The sequence below is a fragment of the Mesoplodon mirus genome (assembly GCF_964341445.2).
Source record: "Mesoplodon mirus genome assembly, chromosome: 1".
NCBI classification, from domain to species: domain Eukaryota; kingdom Metazoa; phylum Chordata; class Mammalia; order Artiodactyla; family Ziphiidae; genus Mesoplodon; species Mesoplodon mirus.
The window spans coordinates 1820466-1839253 of record NC_138976.1 but is presented as its reverse complement, the minus strand read 5'-3'; the positions used below and the strand labels follow the sequence as shown (position 1 = coordinate 1839253).

At 51.4% G+C, this 18788-nt stretch overlaps 1 protein-coding gene across 7 annotated transcripts in view; it reads right to left on the bottom strand.

Annotated features, from left to right (window-relative positions):
- The window catches only part of CAMSAP1 (calmodulin regulated spectrin associated protein 1), a 58001-nt gene that overhangs the window by 26645 nt on the left and 12568 nt on the right, over nucleotides 1-18788 (bottom strand). For all 7 annotated transcript variants that reach the window (XM_082611734.1, XM_082611735.1, XM_082611738.1 and 4 more), the window contains exons 3-5: nucleotides 12508-12770; nucleotides 11526-11687; nucleotides 429-509 (exon numbers count right to left, since the gene is read on the bottom strand). In XM_082611734.1, the coding sequence (XP_082467860.1) occupies nucleotides 429-509; nucleotides 11526-11687; nucleotides 12508-12770 (506 nt within the window). The remainder of the gene's footprint in view (nucleotides 1-428; nucleotides 510-11525; nucleotides 11688-12507; nucleotides 12771-18788) is intronic.

Here is an 18788-nt window from a genome sequence, read left to right as displayed (position 1 = left end):
AATAATAATAATCAGGTCACACAGGACGTTAGGGGGTCATTTCACTGGACACGTGACATTTACCCGCCTGAACCCCACACTGGGCTCACAGCCCGTGAGGGCTCCAAGGGGACCTCTGGCTGCAGGCAATCCCACCCCCACCCCCCATGCTGACTTCACCCTGGGTGACCCTACGTCCCTTCCTCTGGAGCTTCCAACACCTCCCACCTCTCCCCCACCCTCCCAAGTTCAACACTAGGCTGCCCCTGCCTGGGAGAAAGGGCAGTGGGCCACCGCGTCCTTGCCACCAGGGCCAGGGCCCAGGGCACTCGCTCCCTGCTTGGTGAGTAAGAACAAAGAACCAGCACGGAGCACACACAGACACAGTTCTTCAAAACGGGAGCAACGTTAACTTGGTGCGTTCCAGAGAAGTGAAATTTACCCTTTACCTTTTGATGAGCTGGACTTTCCAATAACTGCTGTTTTAACTTAACTTCTTTCTCTGTTATCTCTCTCATTTTAAGATTTACCTAAAGTAGAAGAAATTAAATGCATTAAAAAGGCAACTGAAATTGATTTCCAACCGTGGTGTGTACATCTTTCCAGAACCCACCTTACTTGTTTGAACTCAGGCTCTTAGATGCAGGTAATGTTTAGACCCATTACAGAAATACACGGATTCCCTGTGACCTGGGATTCGACACGGAGAGCAAGGAAGGCCCTCATGCCCTGCAGCACCCGCACGACGCTTTCCGCCTCACGACAGGATCGACAGCCTCAGCGCCGAGTGTCCCCAGTGCCCAAGTTCGCCGCCACTATCAGCGAATGCTGCTGATGACATGGTCTGGCTGAAAACCCCCGAAGCCTAACAGGTGCTCGCACATTCCCTGACCACCAAAATAGCGCTAAGAACTGTCATGAGACACTCGTAAGCAATTAATACAACTGCTCGGAAATAAAAGTATCCTCTTCTAGAATTATTAACTCAAAGATAAAATCAAAATTGCAATTATAAAATAATACTGTGGAGAAAAACACTCATCAATGCTAACAGGGACATGGTCAAAGCTATAATCAGGTGAAATGCCACAGAACTGAATGTCTTCGCATTAAACAAGAATAAAGATAAGTGAACTCATGCACATCAAATCAAGAACGTAGAAAAAGTGTTTTTTTAAAGAGAAAGACAAAAGAAAAATCAATGTTGATAAGTTTTAAAATAAATGAATTAGGGCTTCCCTGGTGGCACAGTGGTTAAGAATCCACCTGCCAATGCATGGGACACAGGTTCGATCCCTGGTCCGGGAAGATCCCACATGCCGCAGAGCAACTAAGCCCGTGCATCACAACTACTGAGCCCGCGCTCTAGAGCCCGCAAGCCACAACCACTGAGCCTGCAAGCCACAACTTACTGAAGCCCGCGTGCCCAGACTCCGTGCTCCGCCACAAGAGAAGCCACCGCAATGGGAAGCCCGCGCGCTGCAAGGAAGAGTAGCCCCCGCTCACCACAACTAGAGAAAGCCCGCATGCAGCAACAAAGACCCAACGCAGCTAAAAAAAAAAGAAAAAGAAAAAGAAAAGAAAAGTTCACTGGGCTAGTATCTAGATTATATAAAAGAATCGTTGCAACAATAAAAAGAGAAATAATCCAATTTTAAAATGGGCAAAGGATGTGAATAGACGTTTCTCCAAAAAAGATCTACAAATAGCCAATAAACACATGAAAAAAAGGTTTCCCATCACTACTATCAGGGAAATGTGAATCTAAACCACAATGAGATACCATCTCACACCCTCCAGAATGGCTAGAATCAAAAAACCAGAAAGTGAGTGTTAGCAAGGACGTGGAAAACTGGAAACCTCTGGTGTTGCCGGGGGAATATAAACGGTGCAGCAAGCCATGGAGACAGTCTGCCAGCTCTTCACAGAGTTTAAACACAGAGTTCCTATACTACCCAGCAATTCCACCCCTAGATATAATCCCAAGAGAAGTGAAAACACAGCCACTCAAATACTCGTACTTGAATGTTCACAGCAGGAGTCACGATAGCCAAAAAGTGGAAAACACACATGCCCACCAGCTGAGGAATGGCTAAACAAAACTCAGCATATCTATACGACTGAGCATTACTCAACCATAAAAGGAATGTGGTACTGATAAGTGCTACAACACGCATGAGACGTGAAAATATGCTACTTGAATAAAGTCAGAGACAACCGGCCACGTACTGTAGATTTCATTTAAATGAAATGTTCAGAACGGCCAAATCCAGAGAGACAGAAAGCAGAGGAGTGGCCGCCAGGGGCTGACAGGGAAGGACTGCGGATGGCACCAGCGTCTCTTTCTGGGTATGATAAAAATGTTTGCAGTTGGTGGTGACAGCTGTACAACCTGGTGAATATCTTAAAAACCACTGAACCACACACTTTAAAATAGTGAATTTTACAGCATGTGAATTATATCTCAACTTTTTAAAAAAGTTAATTGGTGGGTTTCCCTGGTGGCGCAGTGGTTGAGAGTCCGCCTGCCGATGCAGGCGACATGGGTTCGTGCCCCGGTCCGGGAAGATCCCACATGCCGCGGAGCGGCTGGGCCCGTGAGCCACGGCCGCTGAGCCTGCGCGTCCGGAGCCTGTGCTCCGCAACGGGAGAGGCCACAACGGTGAGAGGCCCGCGTACCGCAAAAAAAAAAAAAGAAAAAGTTAATTGGTAACAGTTTCAAACTCCATATTTCAGTTAACCTTCAAGAAATGACCACTTGTCAAGTTTTGGTATAGAATCAAAAAGAGATGTGCATAATTATCTGCAAAGATTATGAAAGCACTGTCCCCTCTTCAACTACGTATCCACATGAAACCAGACTTTCTTCCTTTACGCCAATAAAAACAACATATTGTAGCAGATGAAATGCAAAGGCAGGTAAGAATCCAGCTGTCTTCTGGTAAGCCAGACATTAAAGAAACTTACAAAACTGTAAAATATCACCACTTGTTTCATTTTTGAGAATACAGTTATTTTTCATTAAAAACACATCGCTTACATTAACATGGAATGAGCTGTTACTTTTAAGTGAATTAATAAATATTTTTTAATTTTCCTGTTTTTAATTTCTAATACAGTAAATACTGAGAGATTTTCTAAAAATTCTTTGAGGGCCACGGTATTTAAGAGTGTAAAGGGGTTCTGAGACCAAAAGGTTTGAGAACTCTTTATCTCAAACACAAGGGAATGAAGAGCAATAAAAATGGAAAATATGTGGATAAATACTGCTAACCATTTTTAGTTACTTTAAAAGATAACTGGCTGTTGAAGGCGAAAGTAACTTATCTGGCGCTGTAATGAAATGAAAGACAACAGGAGCGCAAAGGCCAAAAGGGGAAAAGACATTTCTGATCTTACTTGTGAAATGGTATCACTTTATTTGAAGGCAGACTATGAAAACCTGAAGATGAAATCTGTAAGCCCTACAGCCCCCCAAAAAAATATTGGAGATAAAATGGAGTAGTAAAAATGCCCAATCCAAAATAAGCCAGAAAAGAAGGCAGACAAAGAAAAGATATAGAAGGCAGACAAGACGTAAAACCCAGATGTCTCCATAATCACATGAAATGCAATTAAATTGAACACTCCGATGGTAAGGCCCAGATTGACTACAGGGTCCCCATAAGAAACTCGCTTTAAACAGAAAGACAACGAGGAGTGAAAAATAAGAGGAAGGGAAGGGATAAGTCGTGCACACACTGGCCATGCCAAGGCCGGAGACAAGGATTGTCACCTGTGATAAAGAGCCATTTCACGACCACAAAAGGACAGAAAAGTCCTGAACATGTATAAATGTAACAAGAGACTAAAAATACACAAAGCAAAAACTGACATAACCAAAAGGTAAAATAGACAAAATTACTGCTGGAGATTTCAACTCTCCCCTCTGGGTAAGTGACTGATGGGGCCTAAGACTCCAGCGATGCAAACACACCCAAACCAACCTGAACTGACACTCACAAAGTACTTCACTGACAACAGCAGAACACACGGGTTCTTTTCAAGTGCACATGGAACACGCTGCAAGACCATGCAGTGGACCACAAAACAAGTCTCGATAAATCCAGAAGGACTGAAATGAAACCACACAGACTACGCTCTCTGACCACAGCACAATTAGAAACCAAAACACTAAGATACCTAGAACCACCCCACCTCCAAACATATGAAAACTAAACTACAAACTTCTAGGTAATCCAGTGATAAAACGAGAATTTGCAACTAAAACAGAATAAAGAGAACGAAGAAAACCACAACATACAAAAATGTGTACAGTGCAGGTAAAGCACTACTTAAAGAGGAATTATCACCTTTAAATGTTTATATTAAAATGTAGAAAGGGGTGAAAGAACTAACCTTCCACTATAACAAACAGAAAGGAGAGAAAAATAAATTGAAAATAAACAGAAAGAAAAATAATAAAAGCAAGAGGAGGAATTAAATAGAAAAGTGTTGAAATCAACAAAAACCAAAAGCAGGTTTTTTAGAAGACTGATAAAGTTGATAAACCAGACCGACAAAGGGAAGAAAAAGAGACAGAAATTACAGAGCAGGAAACAAGAGGGGACATCACTACAGATCATAATACACTAAAAGGGTGATAGAGAAATACGAATATGCCAATAAAGTCAAAAACTTAAATAACATTGACAAATTCGTTAAAAGTCACAGAATTAAACAGAAATCCTAAGTACCTTATATATACGCTAAAGACACTGAATTCATAATTAAAACCTTCCGAGAGAACTCCAGGCCCAGACGGCTTCACCAGTGACTCCATCAAAGATTTAAGGACACAATAATACTGGTGGTACAAATGATACACAACGTGTTTCACAACATGAAGGAGGGGCACTTCCCAGCTCTGTCCCTGACACACAACGTGTTTCACAACATGAAGGAGGGGCACTTCCCAGCTCTGTCCCTGACACCCAACGTGTTTCACAACATGAAGGAGGGGCACTTCCCAGCTCTGTCCCTGACACCCAACGTGTTTCACAACATGAAGGAGGGGCACTTCCCAGCTCTGTCCCTGACACCCAACGTGTTTCACAACATGAAGGAGGGGGCACTTCCCAGCTCTGTCCCTGACACCCAACGTGTTTCACAACATGAAGGAGGGGCACTTCCCAGCTCTGTCCCTGACACCCAACGTGTTTCACAACATGAAGGAGGGGCACTTCCCAGCTCTGTCCCTGACACCCAACGTGTTTCACAACATGAAGGAGGGGGCACTTCCCAGCTCTGTCCCTGACACCCAACGTGTTTCACAACATGAAGGAGGGGGCACTTCCCAGCTCTGTCCCTGACACCCAACGTGTTTCACAACATGAAGGAGGGGCACTTCCCAGCTCTGTCCCTGACACCCAACGTGTTTCACAACATGAAGGAGGGGCACTTCCCAGCTCTGTCCCTGACACCCAACGTGTTTCACAACATGAAGGAGGGGCACTTCCCAGCTCTGTCCCTGACACCCAACGTGTTTCACAACATGAAGGAGGGGCACTTCCCAGCTCTGTCCCTGACACCCAACGTGTTTCACAACATGAAGGAGGGGCACTTCCCAGCTCTGTCCCTGACACCCAACGTGTTTCACAACATGAAGGAGGGGCACTTCCCAGCTCTGTCCCTGACACCCAACGTGTTTCACAACATGAAGGAGGGGCACTTCCCAGCTCTGTCCCTGACACCCAACGTGTTTCACAACATGAAGGAGGGGCACTTCCCAGCTCTGTCCCTGACACCCAACGTGTTTCACAACATGAAGGAGGGGCACTTCCCAGCTCTGTCCCTGACACCCAACGTGTTTCACAACATGAAGGAGGGGCACTTCCCAGCTCTGTCCCTGACACCCAACGTGTTTCACAACATGAAGGAGGGGCACTTCCCAGCTCTGTCCCTGACACCCAACGTGTTTCACAACATGAAGGAGGGGGCACTTCCCAGCTCTGTCCCTGACACCCAACGTGTTTCACAACATGAAGGAGGGGGCACTTCCCAGCTCTGTCCCTGACACCCAACGTGTTTCACAACATGAAGGAGGGGCACTTCCCAGCTCTGTCCCTGACACCCAACGTGTTTCGCAACATGAAGGAGGGGCACTTCCCAGCTCTGTCCCTGACACCCAACGTGTTTCGCAACATGAAGGAGGGGCACTTCCCAGCTCTGTCCCTGACACCCAACGTGTTTCACAACATGAAGGAGGGGCACTTCCCAGCTCTGTCCCTGACACCCAACGTGTTTCACAACATGAAGGAGGGGCACTTCCCAGCTCTGTCCCTGACACCCAACGTGTTTCACAACATGAAGGAGGGGCACTTCCCAGCTCTGTCCCTGACACCCAACGTGTTTCACAACATGAAGGAGGGGCACTTCCCAGCTCTGTCCATGACACCCAACGTGTTTCACAACATGAAGGAGGGGCACTTCCCAGCTCTGTCCCTGACACCCAACGTGTTTCACAACATGAAGGAGGGGCACTTCCCAGCTCTGTCCCTGACACCCAACGTGTTTCACAACATGAAGGAGGGGGCACTTCCCAGCTCTGTCCCTGACACCCAACGTGTTTCACAACATGAAGGAGGGGGCACTTCCCAGCTCTGTCCCTGACACCCAACGTGTTTCACAACATGAAGGAGGGGCACTTCCCAGCTCTGTCCCTGACACCCAACGTGTTTCACAACATGAAGGAGGGGCACTTCCCAGCTCTGTCCCTGACACCCAACGTGTTTCACAACATGAAGGAGGGGCACTTCCCAGCTCTGTCCCTGACACCCAACGTGTTTCACAACATGAAGGAGGGGCACTTCCCAGCTCTGTCCCTGACACCCAACGTGTTTCACAACATGAAGGAGGGGCACTTCCCAGCTCTGTCCCTGACACCCAACGTGTTTCACAACATGAAGGAGGGGCACTTCCCAGCTCTGTCCCTGACACCCAACGTGTTTCACAACATGAAGGAGGGGCACTTCCCAGCTCTGTCCCTGACACCCAACGTGTTTCACAACATGAAGGAGGGGCACTTCCCAGCTCTGTCCCTGACACCCAACGTGTTTCACAACATGAAGGAGGGGCACTTCCCAGCTCTGTCCCTGACACCCAACGTGTTTCACAACATGAAGGAGGGGGCACTTCCCAGCTCTGTCCCTGACACCCAACGTGTTTCACAACATGAAGGAGGGGCACTTCCCAGCTCTGTCCCTGACACCCAACGTGTTTCACAACATGAAGGAGGGGCACTTCCCAGCTCTGTCCCTGACACCCGCATTACCCTGACACCAAAACAATGACCACACATTACAAGAACATACACCTTGGAAAGCACTGGATCCCTCGATCCTTATACACATAAAATATCCTTGAAACTCATTAAGACAAACCACCTCATTAAAAATGGGGCAAAATATGTGAACAGACACCTAACAAGATACACAGAAACATCTTCAGTCATTAAAGAAATGCAAATTAAAACCATGACGTACCTCTACACGTCCACCCAAACGGCTGAAACCGAAAGACTGACAATACCAAGTGTCAGCAGAACGTGGAACACTGGAATTCTCTGTCTTGCTAGTGGGACTCTAAGATGGCACAGTCACTTGAGAAAGCACTTTGACAGTTCCTTCTAAAGGTAAACTGATCGTCATGTGACCCAGCAACTCACTCCTAAGTATTTACTCAAAGAAATGAAAATATACCTGCACATAAAGACTTGTGCACAAATGTTCCCAGAAGCTCTATGCGTAACAGACAAAACCAGAAACAACCCGCGTGCCCATCAACAGGTGAATAGATAAACTGCAGTGCGTTCGTGCAGTGGAATCCTACCGAGTTTCAAAAGCACCAAACTACTGACGGACACAATGACATGATCAACGTCAAAAACGCTGCAGTCAGTGAAAGACACAGAAGGAGGACATACCACGCGATCCCATCTTTACCAGGACCTAGAAGAGGTAAAACTAATCTCCAGTGAAGAAAGCAGACCAGCAGTTATTTGGGCCAGGCGGGAGATTAACTGCGGACGAGCACAGAGGAGCTTTTTTTGGATGACGGAAATGTTACCTTGACTGCGAATGCTAAACATATGTAGCCACTTGTCAACACTCAAGGAACTGGGTCCATTTATTGCATATAAAACATGTCTGGGCAAAGCTGGGGAGTTTTTTAGTAAAAGACTCAAGCTACTGGCTGGGCGTCAATGAAAAATAAAAAGAGCCACAGCAAGATGGTTCGTGGGAAAACTCCCCGGACACAGAGGAGGTCACCCAGTCACACGCACCCAGGACAGGGAAGCCGGCGGATGGCTCAGTGGCGCCCCCAACCCCAGGGAGCAATTCTGGCCCCCAGGGTGACTGATCACCCGAGGAGGGAGGGGCTGGCTCAGAGGGCGCGGTGTGGGAAGGGGAAGCTGCGGCCTTTCTGAGCAGGGCTGGGGTGCACTGCAAGGACGGCTCCCCACACGACGCACGGGCCGGGTCAGCAGCTGGGCTGGCCCAGCGCCAAGCGCAGGGGTCTCTAAACGTCTCAGGTGGCAGGCGTGCAGGAGGCCTGTCAGCAACCATCCAGTCTGCAGCAGGACAGTCCCCAAAGTCGATGCCACACAGCAAGAGAAACTCAGAGGCCACTTGCCAGGCCTGCCCTGTGAATCCAGAGATGCTGACGGGGATGAGGGCACCCGCACATGGAGCCAAACCCCTGGAAAGACCCCACAGGAGAAAGGCAGGCCAGTGCGGGTGTGACGGGAGCTCACACCTGCCTCAGGTGTGCGCACACAGCCGCAATCCTGGGAACACGGCACCTAGGAACAGAGTTTCCAAGAGACTTCAGATCTTGTTAGACATCTAAGATGGATGAAGAGAAAACTCACCGATGTCAAACCTTCCCAGAGCCCAAACCTCATTAAACATGCAGCAATTTTCTGTGGAGAGAAAACACATCCGCGTGAGGAAGGAGGGAAGGTCTCCAGGCCTGGCTGGAAGCCTGTCAGGCGACAGCGCCCACAGTGGAGAGGCCGCGGGGAGCTAAGGTCCCATCACAGCTCAGGGAAGGCACGTGAGCAGAGACCCCTCGGGAGGCACAGAAGGCGGGAGCACATCTCACCCTGCACCAGAGGATCCGCCCCTGAGAGGAGCCCCAGGAAGGCAGCGACTGCGGGAACCCCCCCCTTGATGGGACACTGGAGAGAACCTGCAGGACAGCAGTGGGTGTGGAGGTCAGAGCACGCACCTGAGGGAAAAACCTCCTAACTGAGAAACTGAAACTCACATGGATGCTAAGGAAATAGCAAAACATGGAGCACATGGAATAAAAACATAAACACTGGGAGAGGGAAAAAGGATCATGCAAAGCTGAAGCCAGCATTAACTCCTGGGAGGATGGAGCGCGGCATGAGGGGCGTGAGCTGTGACAAACCCACACACAGCACAGCGTCAGGTGCGACTGCGCACCTGGCCACGGCGGCCACGTGACCACCGAGCAGTGGGGACACCTGTCACAACAGCAAGTCAGGAGGCGGTGTCCACACGGCGGGGACACCACACCGGGGGAGAAGACAGCGGTGCTGCTGCGCCGGCCACCAAGTCCCAGGCAAACAGGCCACGAGCACCCAGGAAGCGCCGACGAACACACGGCAAACACCCTGGAAACAGGAGGGTCCTGAGCAGGAAGGGGAAGGCACGTTCCCCCCACCCCCACCCGAAGAATCCTGGGCAGAACAAATTACCCAAAAGGGAGAAAAACAGCCAGACATACACTCTCTTCCTTAAACTTCAACTTTATCAGCGAGTGAAGAAATAACAGTAAAAGGTGCTATTTTTCACCTCTCAACTCGGCAGGTATTTTTTTTAATAATATCCAATATATGAGAAGACACAGGGGGAAAAAACACTTACACAGACTAAACAGTATGAGAAAAACGGTATAGTCCTTATGGTCAGAATTTGGCAAAAACTAATCAAAAGCCTTTAAAAATGAACCTCAGCTTAATCTCAACCACCACCCACCAGAAACATGTGGGCGGAAGTCACCGAGATGCTCAGGGAGACGGCTGCTTATTGCGGGAGGGGACAGCTCGGCCCCGACGCATCGAGACCACGGCAGGCGGGCGGGCGGGCGGCCTCAGAATGGCCCGAGCCATACTCACCGCATCTCACCAAATGCAAACCTCAGCCTATGGTCAAGTGCCTAGAAGACCCCAACTGTGCCTTTAAGTCTGGATGTTACACCCAGATAAATAAAAACTATGAGAACTTAGTCCACTTTACTACAAAACACTACGTTTACAGGTGGCAAGGGCATGGGGAATTTTCACTTTCTTCTGCTTGCTCATCCGTGTTTTCTAAATAGCTATAATAACCATGCCATTCCTTTGATAAGGGGGAAAAATCAATACAAGTTGTTAAAGGAAAAGGAAAAGAAAATCTGAACCTGTGGCCATAGGAAGGGAGCTCGGGCTCGGATCACAGAACCATCCCCCGGAGGCCCGGGCTCCCGTGGAAACACCACTCCAGAACATCGTTTTTTAACCAAATCCCTGTGGGACGCTTCCCGCATGTACTACTATGTGAAGCCAGGGGACGAGGACGAGGAGGTGCCGCCACTGGGAAGCGACCTTGTGGGCACTGGCCAGCTCCCGAGCCCCACCAGGACCGGAGGTTCCACTTGAGTCCTAGAAAAGCCCTCCACCTCACTGCGGGGTCAGAGGGTGAAGGCGGTCTGCTCATCCACTTGATGCCCCAGACCCACACGAGGGAGGAAACCAAGTAAAGAGCAGGGCGGCATCACCATGATGAGGCGGCCGTCCAAGGGAGCAGCACGCAGACTCTGCCAGGCTCTGCTGCGTTCTTCAACTAATCCCACGGCCACGGACTTTCACCTCACCTCTGATGAAGCCCTTACGTGACAGGGAATACATGTGCAAACTGTGTAACGAAATAACTCCAAGTTCCCTGCGTGTGATACAACTCTGCAAGGAGCCGCTCAATCTTCCATTTCCTCTGCTTAATAAAGTGTCCCTAATTGAATACCTTTTGGCAAATGAGGAGGCTTAATAACCAAAAGGCTTTGGTAAGGTAATCCTATAATCACACACCATGAAAAATGAACGTTCTTTATGAAGACTGTATAGACAGGCACATTGTAAGCTTCGAAACATAAAAGGAAAAAAACAGCATTTAGGAAGGTACCATTTTTCTCTTAATCAAAATGCCTTCTAAATTGAGATCTCCATGAATGCACATAAGCGCTTGAGATAAAAATAAAACGAATTTATTAACTTGCACCACCAATACACCTGTGCTTTCTGCAGGCCCGTGCTGCTCCCCTCTGCAGCACCTGTCTGTCTGAACCACAGGGGACACACTTCTGAGGCCGCTGCTGGGCCAGGGTCACAGCAGGACACACAGGAGGGTGCTGCTCTCACGGGGAAGAGGACCCACACCCAAGGGGCACCCCGGCCACTCATGCTGCTCGCCCCCACTCCGGGCAGGGCCCCCAGCGCTCACCTTGTTGACCCAGAAGACCATGGCGTCCTCAAGGTCGTAGGGAAGCTCTTTCGAGGCACTGAACGTGGAGAAGCGCTGGACGCTGGCCACCACCTTCTCGATGCTGATCATCTCCACGGTGTAGGCCATCATGAGCGCGTCCACCATCGCCATGTGGGCGCTCTGGGGGCAGAGGCAGCAGGCAGTCACCCAACCTTGCCCTTCCGCCCCGGGCCATCGCGGAGACCCTCCCTAGACCCACAGCTGAACGCCTCCGTTGTCTGTCTTCCTCTGCATCTAAGGAGGCACTCAGATCTCTACTTGTACATGACCCCCACTTCCTCATCTCTGACGACCCCGTGAGAGCCCGGGGCTTCCCTACTGCTCAGCTGTGGGCAAAGGTACAAGGGGCCAAGAGACGCGCCTGAGGCCCCATGACCACCACAGGCCCCTGGGGCCGGTCAGGGGCCCGGCACACTGAACTCACGCCAGGCCTTCGAGCCCTTTCTTCCCAGAACCAGTAACATCCTCTCGATCCACAACACACATCCACAAAGGCCAAGAGTGAAAAACCACAGAACGTAGAACGCCTGAGAATGGCCTAAGCTTAAAGCCACGTGGGAGGTGCCACGAGCGGCTTAGACCTGGAGCAGCCTGGCAAAGTCACACTGGTGGGGTGGCTTTCCGGGAAAGATGCAGGGAGACACTCGGGGAGGAAAGGTGTATTTCCTTCTTTATTTTGGCACAAAAGTCCTTAGAAGATACACGTGAAACAACCTATCAGGGTGGGCGCAACAATTCTACGGCACAGCACGTGCAAAACGTTTGCTCCCCATGAGAAAAAGCCGACAGGAAGCTGTTCCCTCCCCCTTTCCCAAATCAGCCACTGGCCCGCAGAGAGAAGGTGGTCTCAAACCCTGAACTTTTGGGGTGATTCTGCTGTGCTGCAGGGGGACAGTGGCAGCCCACCAGCCGCCCCCGCCCCACCGCCCAGGCCACTCACCATCTTTATGGGTGCGTGGCTGAGGTCGGGCTCTGTCACGGGGGTGTCGTCACTCTCCATCACGTAAATCCCTTTCCGGGACAGGGCCTGGATGACAGACTGGTGTCCCTGCAGAGCGGCCACCTGGTCCCCTTTGAGGATGAGGCTGCAGACGCGGCAGTACAGCTCGCTGGACAGCAGGAGCTTGATGACCGGAGGCTTGATGTGCTCCTGCTCGTACTGGTCGATGTAGAAGGGATCCCTGAGGTCCTCCGGGATGTCATCTGCACGGGGAAGAGACCTCCGCGTGAGCATGACGGCATCCCCACTGTCTCCAGACACGGCTCAGGGCTGACGGCACGCAGACGACGGACAGACGGGCCGTGAGCGACGACAGGCGACTAGCAACGCGGGCGACCCCGGCTGCTCGGCGAGCCCTGCTCTCCTCCACCGGCAGAGGCGAGCGAGCCACGCGCAGCGCTGAGCGACACCACCGCCCGACCCCACGAGCATCTCTCCTGAGGCAGGAGAGCAAGGAGCAGGTGTGGGAGCTGCAGGGGGCTCGTGGGCCGAAGGGAGGCCAGGACCGCGCACAGCCAGGCCACACCGAGCACCCAGCGCCAGCCCGTCTGCTGTCAAATCAGGTGACTACAAGGCCAGGCGCCAGGTCTTTAGAAGAAAGAGCCAGGCCTGCCGCTGCTGCGACAACCAGGCCGGAACCGCAGCCGTGAGCCTCTGCGCATCTTTGGACCGGGCGGCACAAAACGATATGAGCCATGTTACCAAGCATCCCCTCGACCCCATCAAATCAAGATTCCTGTCCCTACATCACAAATGAGGAAACCGAGGCACAAAGAAAGTCAGCAACGTGCCCAAGGCCACGAGAGTCAGAAACCAACTATGAACCCAGCATGGTCCACGGCATCTACACCGCTTCCCATACACACACACCCGCCATGTGTGCAAAGCTTTCCCAGCGGCTGCGACAGTCTCCCCACCCGCTGTCCTTCACGCTTGCTCTGCAAGCTGTCAACCACTGTCCCCCAAATGGGGGACTCTGCAGTCCAGTCCAGCTGCACCTCACTTTGCTGTGCTCTGCGGACACTGTTTTCTCCAGGTTGAAGGTCTGGGGGAAGCCTGCCTCTAGCCAGTCTCTGAGCTCCATTTTTCCAACAGCATTTGCTCACTTTGTGTCTGTGTGCCATTTTAGTAACTCGTGCAGTTTTCAAACTTTGTCATTACTATTCTATTTGTTAAGGTGATCTGCAGTCTACTGTAACTGGAATTTCTCAAGAGTGGTTTTTTTTTTTTCTTTTTTTGGCTGAGTTGCGTCTTCGTTGCTGCACGTGGGCTTTCTCTAGTTGCGGTGAGTGGGGGCTACTCTTTGTTGCGGTCCGCGGGCTTCTCACTGCAGTGGCTTCTCTTGTTGTGGAGCACAAGCTCTAGGCGCGCAAGCTTCAGTAGTTGTGGCTCGCGGGCTCAGTAGTTGTGGCTTGCGGGTTCTAGAGCACAGGCTCAGTAGTTGTGGCGCATGGGCTTAGTTGCTCCCCGGCATGTGGGATCTTCCCGGACCAGGGCTCGAACCCGTGTCCCCTGCATTGGCAGGCGGATTCTTAACCACGGCGCCACCAGAGAAGCCCCCAAGAGTGTTTTTAACGAAGCCGTGTAGGTTGGCTTTTAGACATAACGCTGCTGCACACTTGATGGACTACAGTCCAGTGTAAACGTCAGGTTCAGATGCACCGGGAAACCAGACCTCCGTGCGACTCGTTCGGCTGCGCGGCCTGGGGCTGAGCCCGGCTCTCTGGTCTCTCACTCCGCCCCACCCCCACCCCCGCACCCCCACCCCCGCGGCGCCCACGCTCAGGCCACGCCTCCAGGGCAGCGCCATCGCGCACGCGCAGTGACCCCACCCAAGAGCGCGGACGGCGCTCGCTCAGCACAGGGGGCCACCTTCTCCGCCGGCGGGGAGCAGGGGTGACCCACGCCGGGAGTCAGGGCAGGACCCGGACGCAGCCCCGCGACGCCGCCCACCTGCAGCTCACGCAGCTGGCTGGGAAGTGAGCCTCGGAGGCAGGCAGGGTCACCTCCGGGGGCAGCGCCGGGACCCGCCCCTCCCCGCTCGGCCGCCGGCTCGCTCGCCCTCCTGTCTCCCGACACGGGCGGGGGCACAGCCATCCCACTGCCCAGGGGCCCTCGGTCAGCAGCCGCGACGGCGCAAGGACCCGTGTGGGCGTCACCGCCAAGCACTGAGCCGGACAGAGCTGGTGGGACAGCAGCCTGAGGACACTGACTTGGGGACACAGGTGTGAGGCACGGCTGTCTGAGGGACACTGTCATTCACCCGAAACATCAGGAGGCAAAGCAAGCGCGGCTCTGCAGCTGTGGCCGCAGCGATCTAGGCTCAGGGCTCTGAAGTGGGCCTGCTGGAAAGGCCACGAGAAGGGTCAGAGGATGCGGACAAGACTACAGTTAAAACGGCGTCGGAGCTCCACGCAGAAGAAGGAACAGGGCGCCGGCTGGTCGGGTGAACAGGGGATCCGAGCTGGAGGCCAGCACGTGCGCTGAGAATAGGACCTGAGCACGTCAGCCTGGCCTTGACCGGGTGCGCCTCTCACCTGGCCGGTCAGAATCCCGGCCTCAAGTGCAAAGCATGGACACTACGAGGCCTGTCTCCGGGGTTGGGAGAGGATTGAACCAAAACGTACGTGTGAGTCAGCAACGCTGCGGGCGGAGCCCGGAGCTCAGCAAAACTCACGCAAGTATCAGTTATCAATTTTATCATCAGTCAGGCTACACCCTTCCTGCTGCTGTCTGTCACACTGTCCCATCCTGTCTACCAAGGCCACATCACTCACGGCGGGGGGGGGCCAATGGAGACGTGGCAGCACATGGGGGGTGGGCAAGGACCCCCAGGCAGGCGCCAACCCCAACCTGAAGCCCGAGACGGGTTCCCACCTAGTCTGAGGAAAACCAAGACGGCAAGCCTCCACGACCCAGCAGGACAGTGAGCCTCACCACGTGAGAGCTTCAAAAACACAGCAGTGTCCAGCCCCATCCCAGACCAACTAAACCAGAATGTCCTGTGGGCTCACAGGCATCAACACCTGTACCACTAAGAATCCACCAGAGAGGCTCCAGAGGCGGCTGACAGTCTCCATCGAGAAGTCCCTTACTTATACACTCTGGTTGTGGAAATAGGCACTCACAGAGGGCTTCTAATTCTGGACCCCTGCCTGCACCCCACCCTTCACTGGAGATGCCAGACAGAAGGGAAAGAAAACAGCCAGCAGCTGGCCCCACCGGGCACAGCCCAGTGACTCTCCTCCCTTACACCAGGCAAGCTCCATAACAAAACCATACCCCAGCGGTGGTGGGATAGGTGGGCGCCACGGGCTCTTTTCTCCCCCTTTGCTGAGGCAGGCTCGGTTGCGGGAAACACGTAGGCTTGGCTTCTAGTCAAAAAGCCAGGAAGAGAGACCCCTGGGAACCCCCAGACAGGGGGTGGAGGATCACAGAAAAGAGCAGGTGGATAAGGAATCCTGAACCTGTGTACACTGTCCTGGATGACCCTAAGTGGCCCATGTGTGACAGACCCAAAGAACTGAACTGACCTTGGAACCACTGCCCACAAATGGCAAAACAGACTTCTGGTCTGAACTTAACGGGGTTTACTGCAACCCAGCTGCTAACAAACCAGCAAAAACACGAACATCATCCAAAACATTTTAGCAGGGCCCAGAAAACAGGCTCACAGTATAATATTCTAAGTGTCCAGGACAGGGGCTTTTCTGGTGGCGCAGTGGTTAAGAATCCGCCTGCCAATGCAGGGGACACGGGCTCGAGCCCTGGTGCGGGAAGATCCCACATGCCACAGAGCAACTAAGCCCTCGCACCACAACTACTGAGCCTGCGCTCTAGAGCCCGCAAGCCACGACTACTGAGCCCACAAGCCACGACGCCACGACTACTGAGCCCGCAAGCCACGACTACTGAAGTCCACGCACCTAGAGCCTGTGCTCTGAAACAAAAGAAGCCACCGCAGTGAGAAGCATGTGCCCCACAACAAAGAGTAGCCCCCGCTCATCACAACTAGAGAAAACCCGCGTGCGGCAACAAAGACCCAATGCAGCCAAAAATAATTAATTAAAAAAAAAATGTCCAGGACACAATCCATAAGTACTCAACACATAAAGACAGGAAACCGTGACCAATTCTCAAGGGAAAAGACAGTCAACAGACACCAACCCTGAGATGACCCAGATGTTAGAATTACTGAAGACTTTAAAACAAGGCCCCACGAGGCCCTCTTGAAACAAACAGAAAGATATAAGTTATTAACAGAGAAATAAAAACTATTAAAAAAAAAACACCAAACCTTCAGAACTGCAAAATACCGTATCAACAAGAAATTCAATGACAGATTCAAAAGATGAACAAAACAGAAGCGGACTCACAGATATAGAGAACTAGTGGTTACCAGTGGTGGGGAAGAGGAAGGTACAAACAATTGGGTGTGACAAAGGCTCAAGGATGTATTGTACAACGCAGGGAATATAGCTGATATTTTGTAATAACTGTAAATGGAAAGTAACCTTTAAAAATTGTATATTGGGGGGCTTCCCTGGTGGCGCAGTGGTTGAGAGTCCGCCTGCTGATGCAGGGGACGCGGGTTCGTGCCCCGGTCCGGGAGGATCCCACATGCCGCGGAGCAGCTGGGCCCGTGAGCCATGGCCGCTGAGCCTGTGCGTCCGGAGCCTGTGCTCCGCAGCGGGAGAGGCCACAACAGTGAGAGGCCCCTGTTCGGCAAAAAAAAAAAAAAAATTGTATATTGGGCTTCCCTGGTGGCGCAGTGGTTGAGAGTCCGCCTGCCGATGCAGGGGACACGGGTTCGTGCCCCAGTCCAGGAAGATTCCACATGCCGCGGAGCGGCTAGGCCCGTGAGCCATGGCCGCTGAGCCTGCGCGTCCAGAGCCTGTGCTCCGCAACGGGAGAGGCCACAACAGTGAGAGGCCCGCGTACCGCAAAAATAAATAAATAAATAAATAAATAAGTTTAAAAATTGTATAAAAAAATAAAAATGAAGTTAAATTTTTTTAAAAAGGCAAACAAAACAAAAAAAGAGTCAGTGAACTTGAAGACAGATCAACAGAAATAATCTACCTGAAGAGCAGAGGGAAAATCAACAGAATGAAAAGCAGAGCCTAAGGGAGCTGTGGGACAACATCAAAAGATTTAGTAATTATGTTACTGCAGAAGGTAGATTGGTACAGAAAAAGCATTTGAACAAATAATGCCTAGAGTTTCCCCATATTTGGTAAGAAACCAATTTTCAGGCTTAGGAACCAACTTGAAGAAAACCAGGCCCACACACTTCATAATCAAATGGCTGAAAACCAAAGATGAAATAACGGGCCCTCGGGACCCCTAACTGGAGGTATCAGCCAGACTTTCAATGACTATGCTTAAAACAATGAAAGGAAAAAAGATAAGACTAAGAATTTTGGCAGAAAAGTGGAAATTATTTTTTAAAAAAGAGACAAAAGAACTTGGCAGATTTGAAAAAGAACCAAGTAGGAATTCCAGAACAGAAAAATACAGTAACTAAACTGAACTTACATACTGGATTGCTGAATAGCACATTACACACAGAGGAGAGAAAACGCAGCAGAGAAGGTCAACGACAAACACTGCTTCGTGTCACAGGGGTGTGACCGGAGACCCAGAAAGAAAGGAGAGAAAATATGGGGCAGAAACAGTATTTCGACACAGAATGGACAAGCGTTTGCCAATACTTGTAAAATTCATGCTTCCCAGCAGGAGAAGGAAGGGAGGAAGGGAGGGAGGGAGGGAGGGAGGGAGGGAGAAATGCACACACCAAAGAACATCACAGTGATACTGATAAAATCCAAAGACAAAGGAAAAGCTTGTAAAGCGGCCAGAAGGAGCTTCCAGTCAGGACAAGACGGCACAGATCAGCCTTTCCCTGCTCCTCTCTACTAGGTACCACTAAAAACCCTGGAAATAACTCAAAGGACACACAACAGAGAACTCTGAAAGGTGGAAGAGGAAGGCAAACTGGTTGGGAACCCAGGACTGGCAAAGCACAGCAACAGGGTGTCTTACAACCCCCCACCCAACAAAAGGTGACCCAGGCCTGGTACTTCCTGACCCCCAGCCTAGAAACAGAAGGCAAGCCAAGCGGGCTCATTCCTGCTCCAGGTGGAAGGGGAGTCCCCCCTACTGCACCAGGCCAGCCTGGCAGAAGCAGCGAGGGATCGATAGGAAGCCCCACACCCACC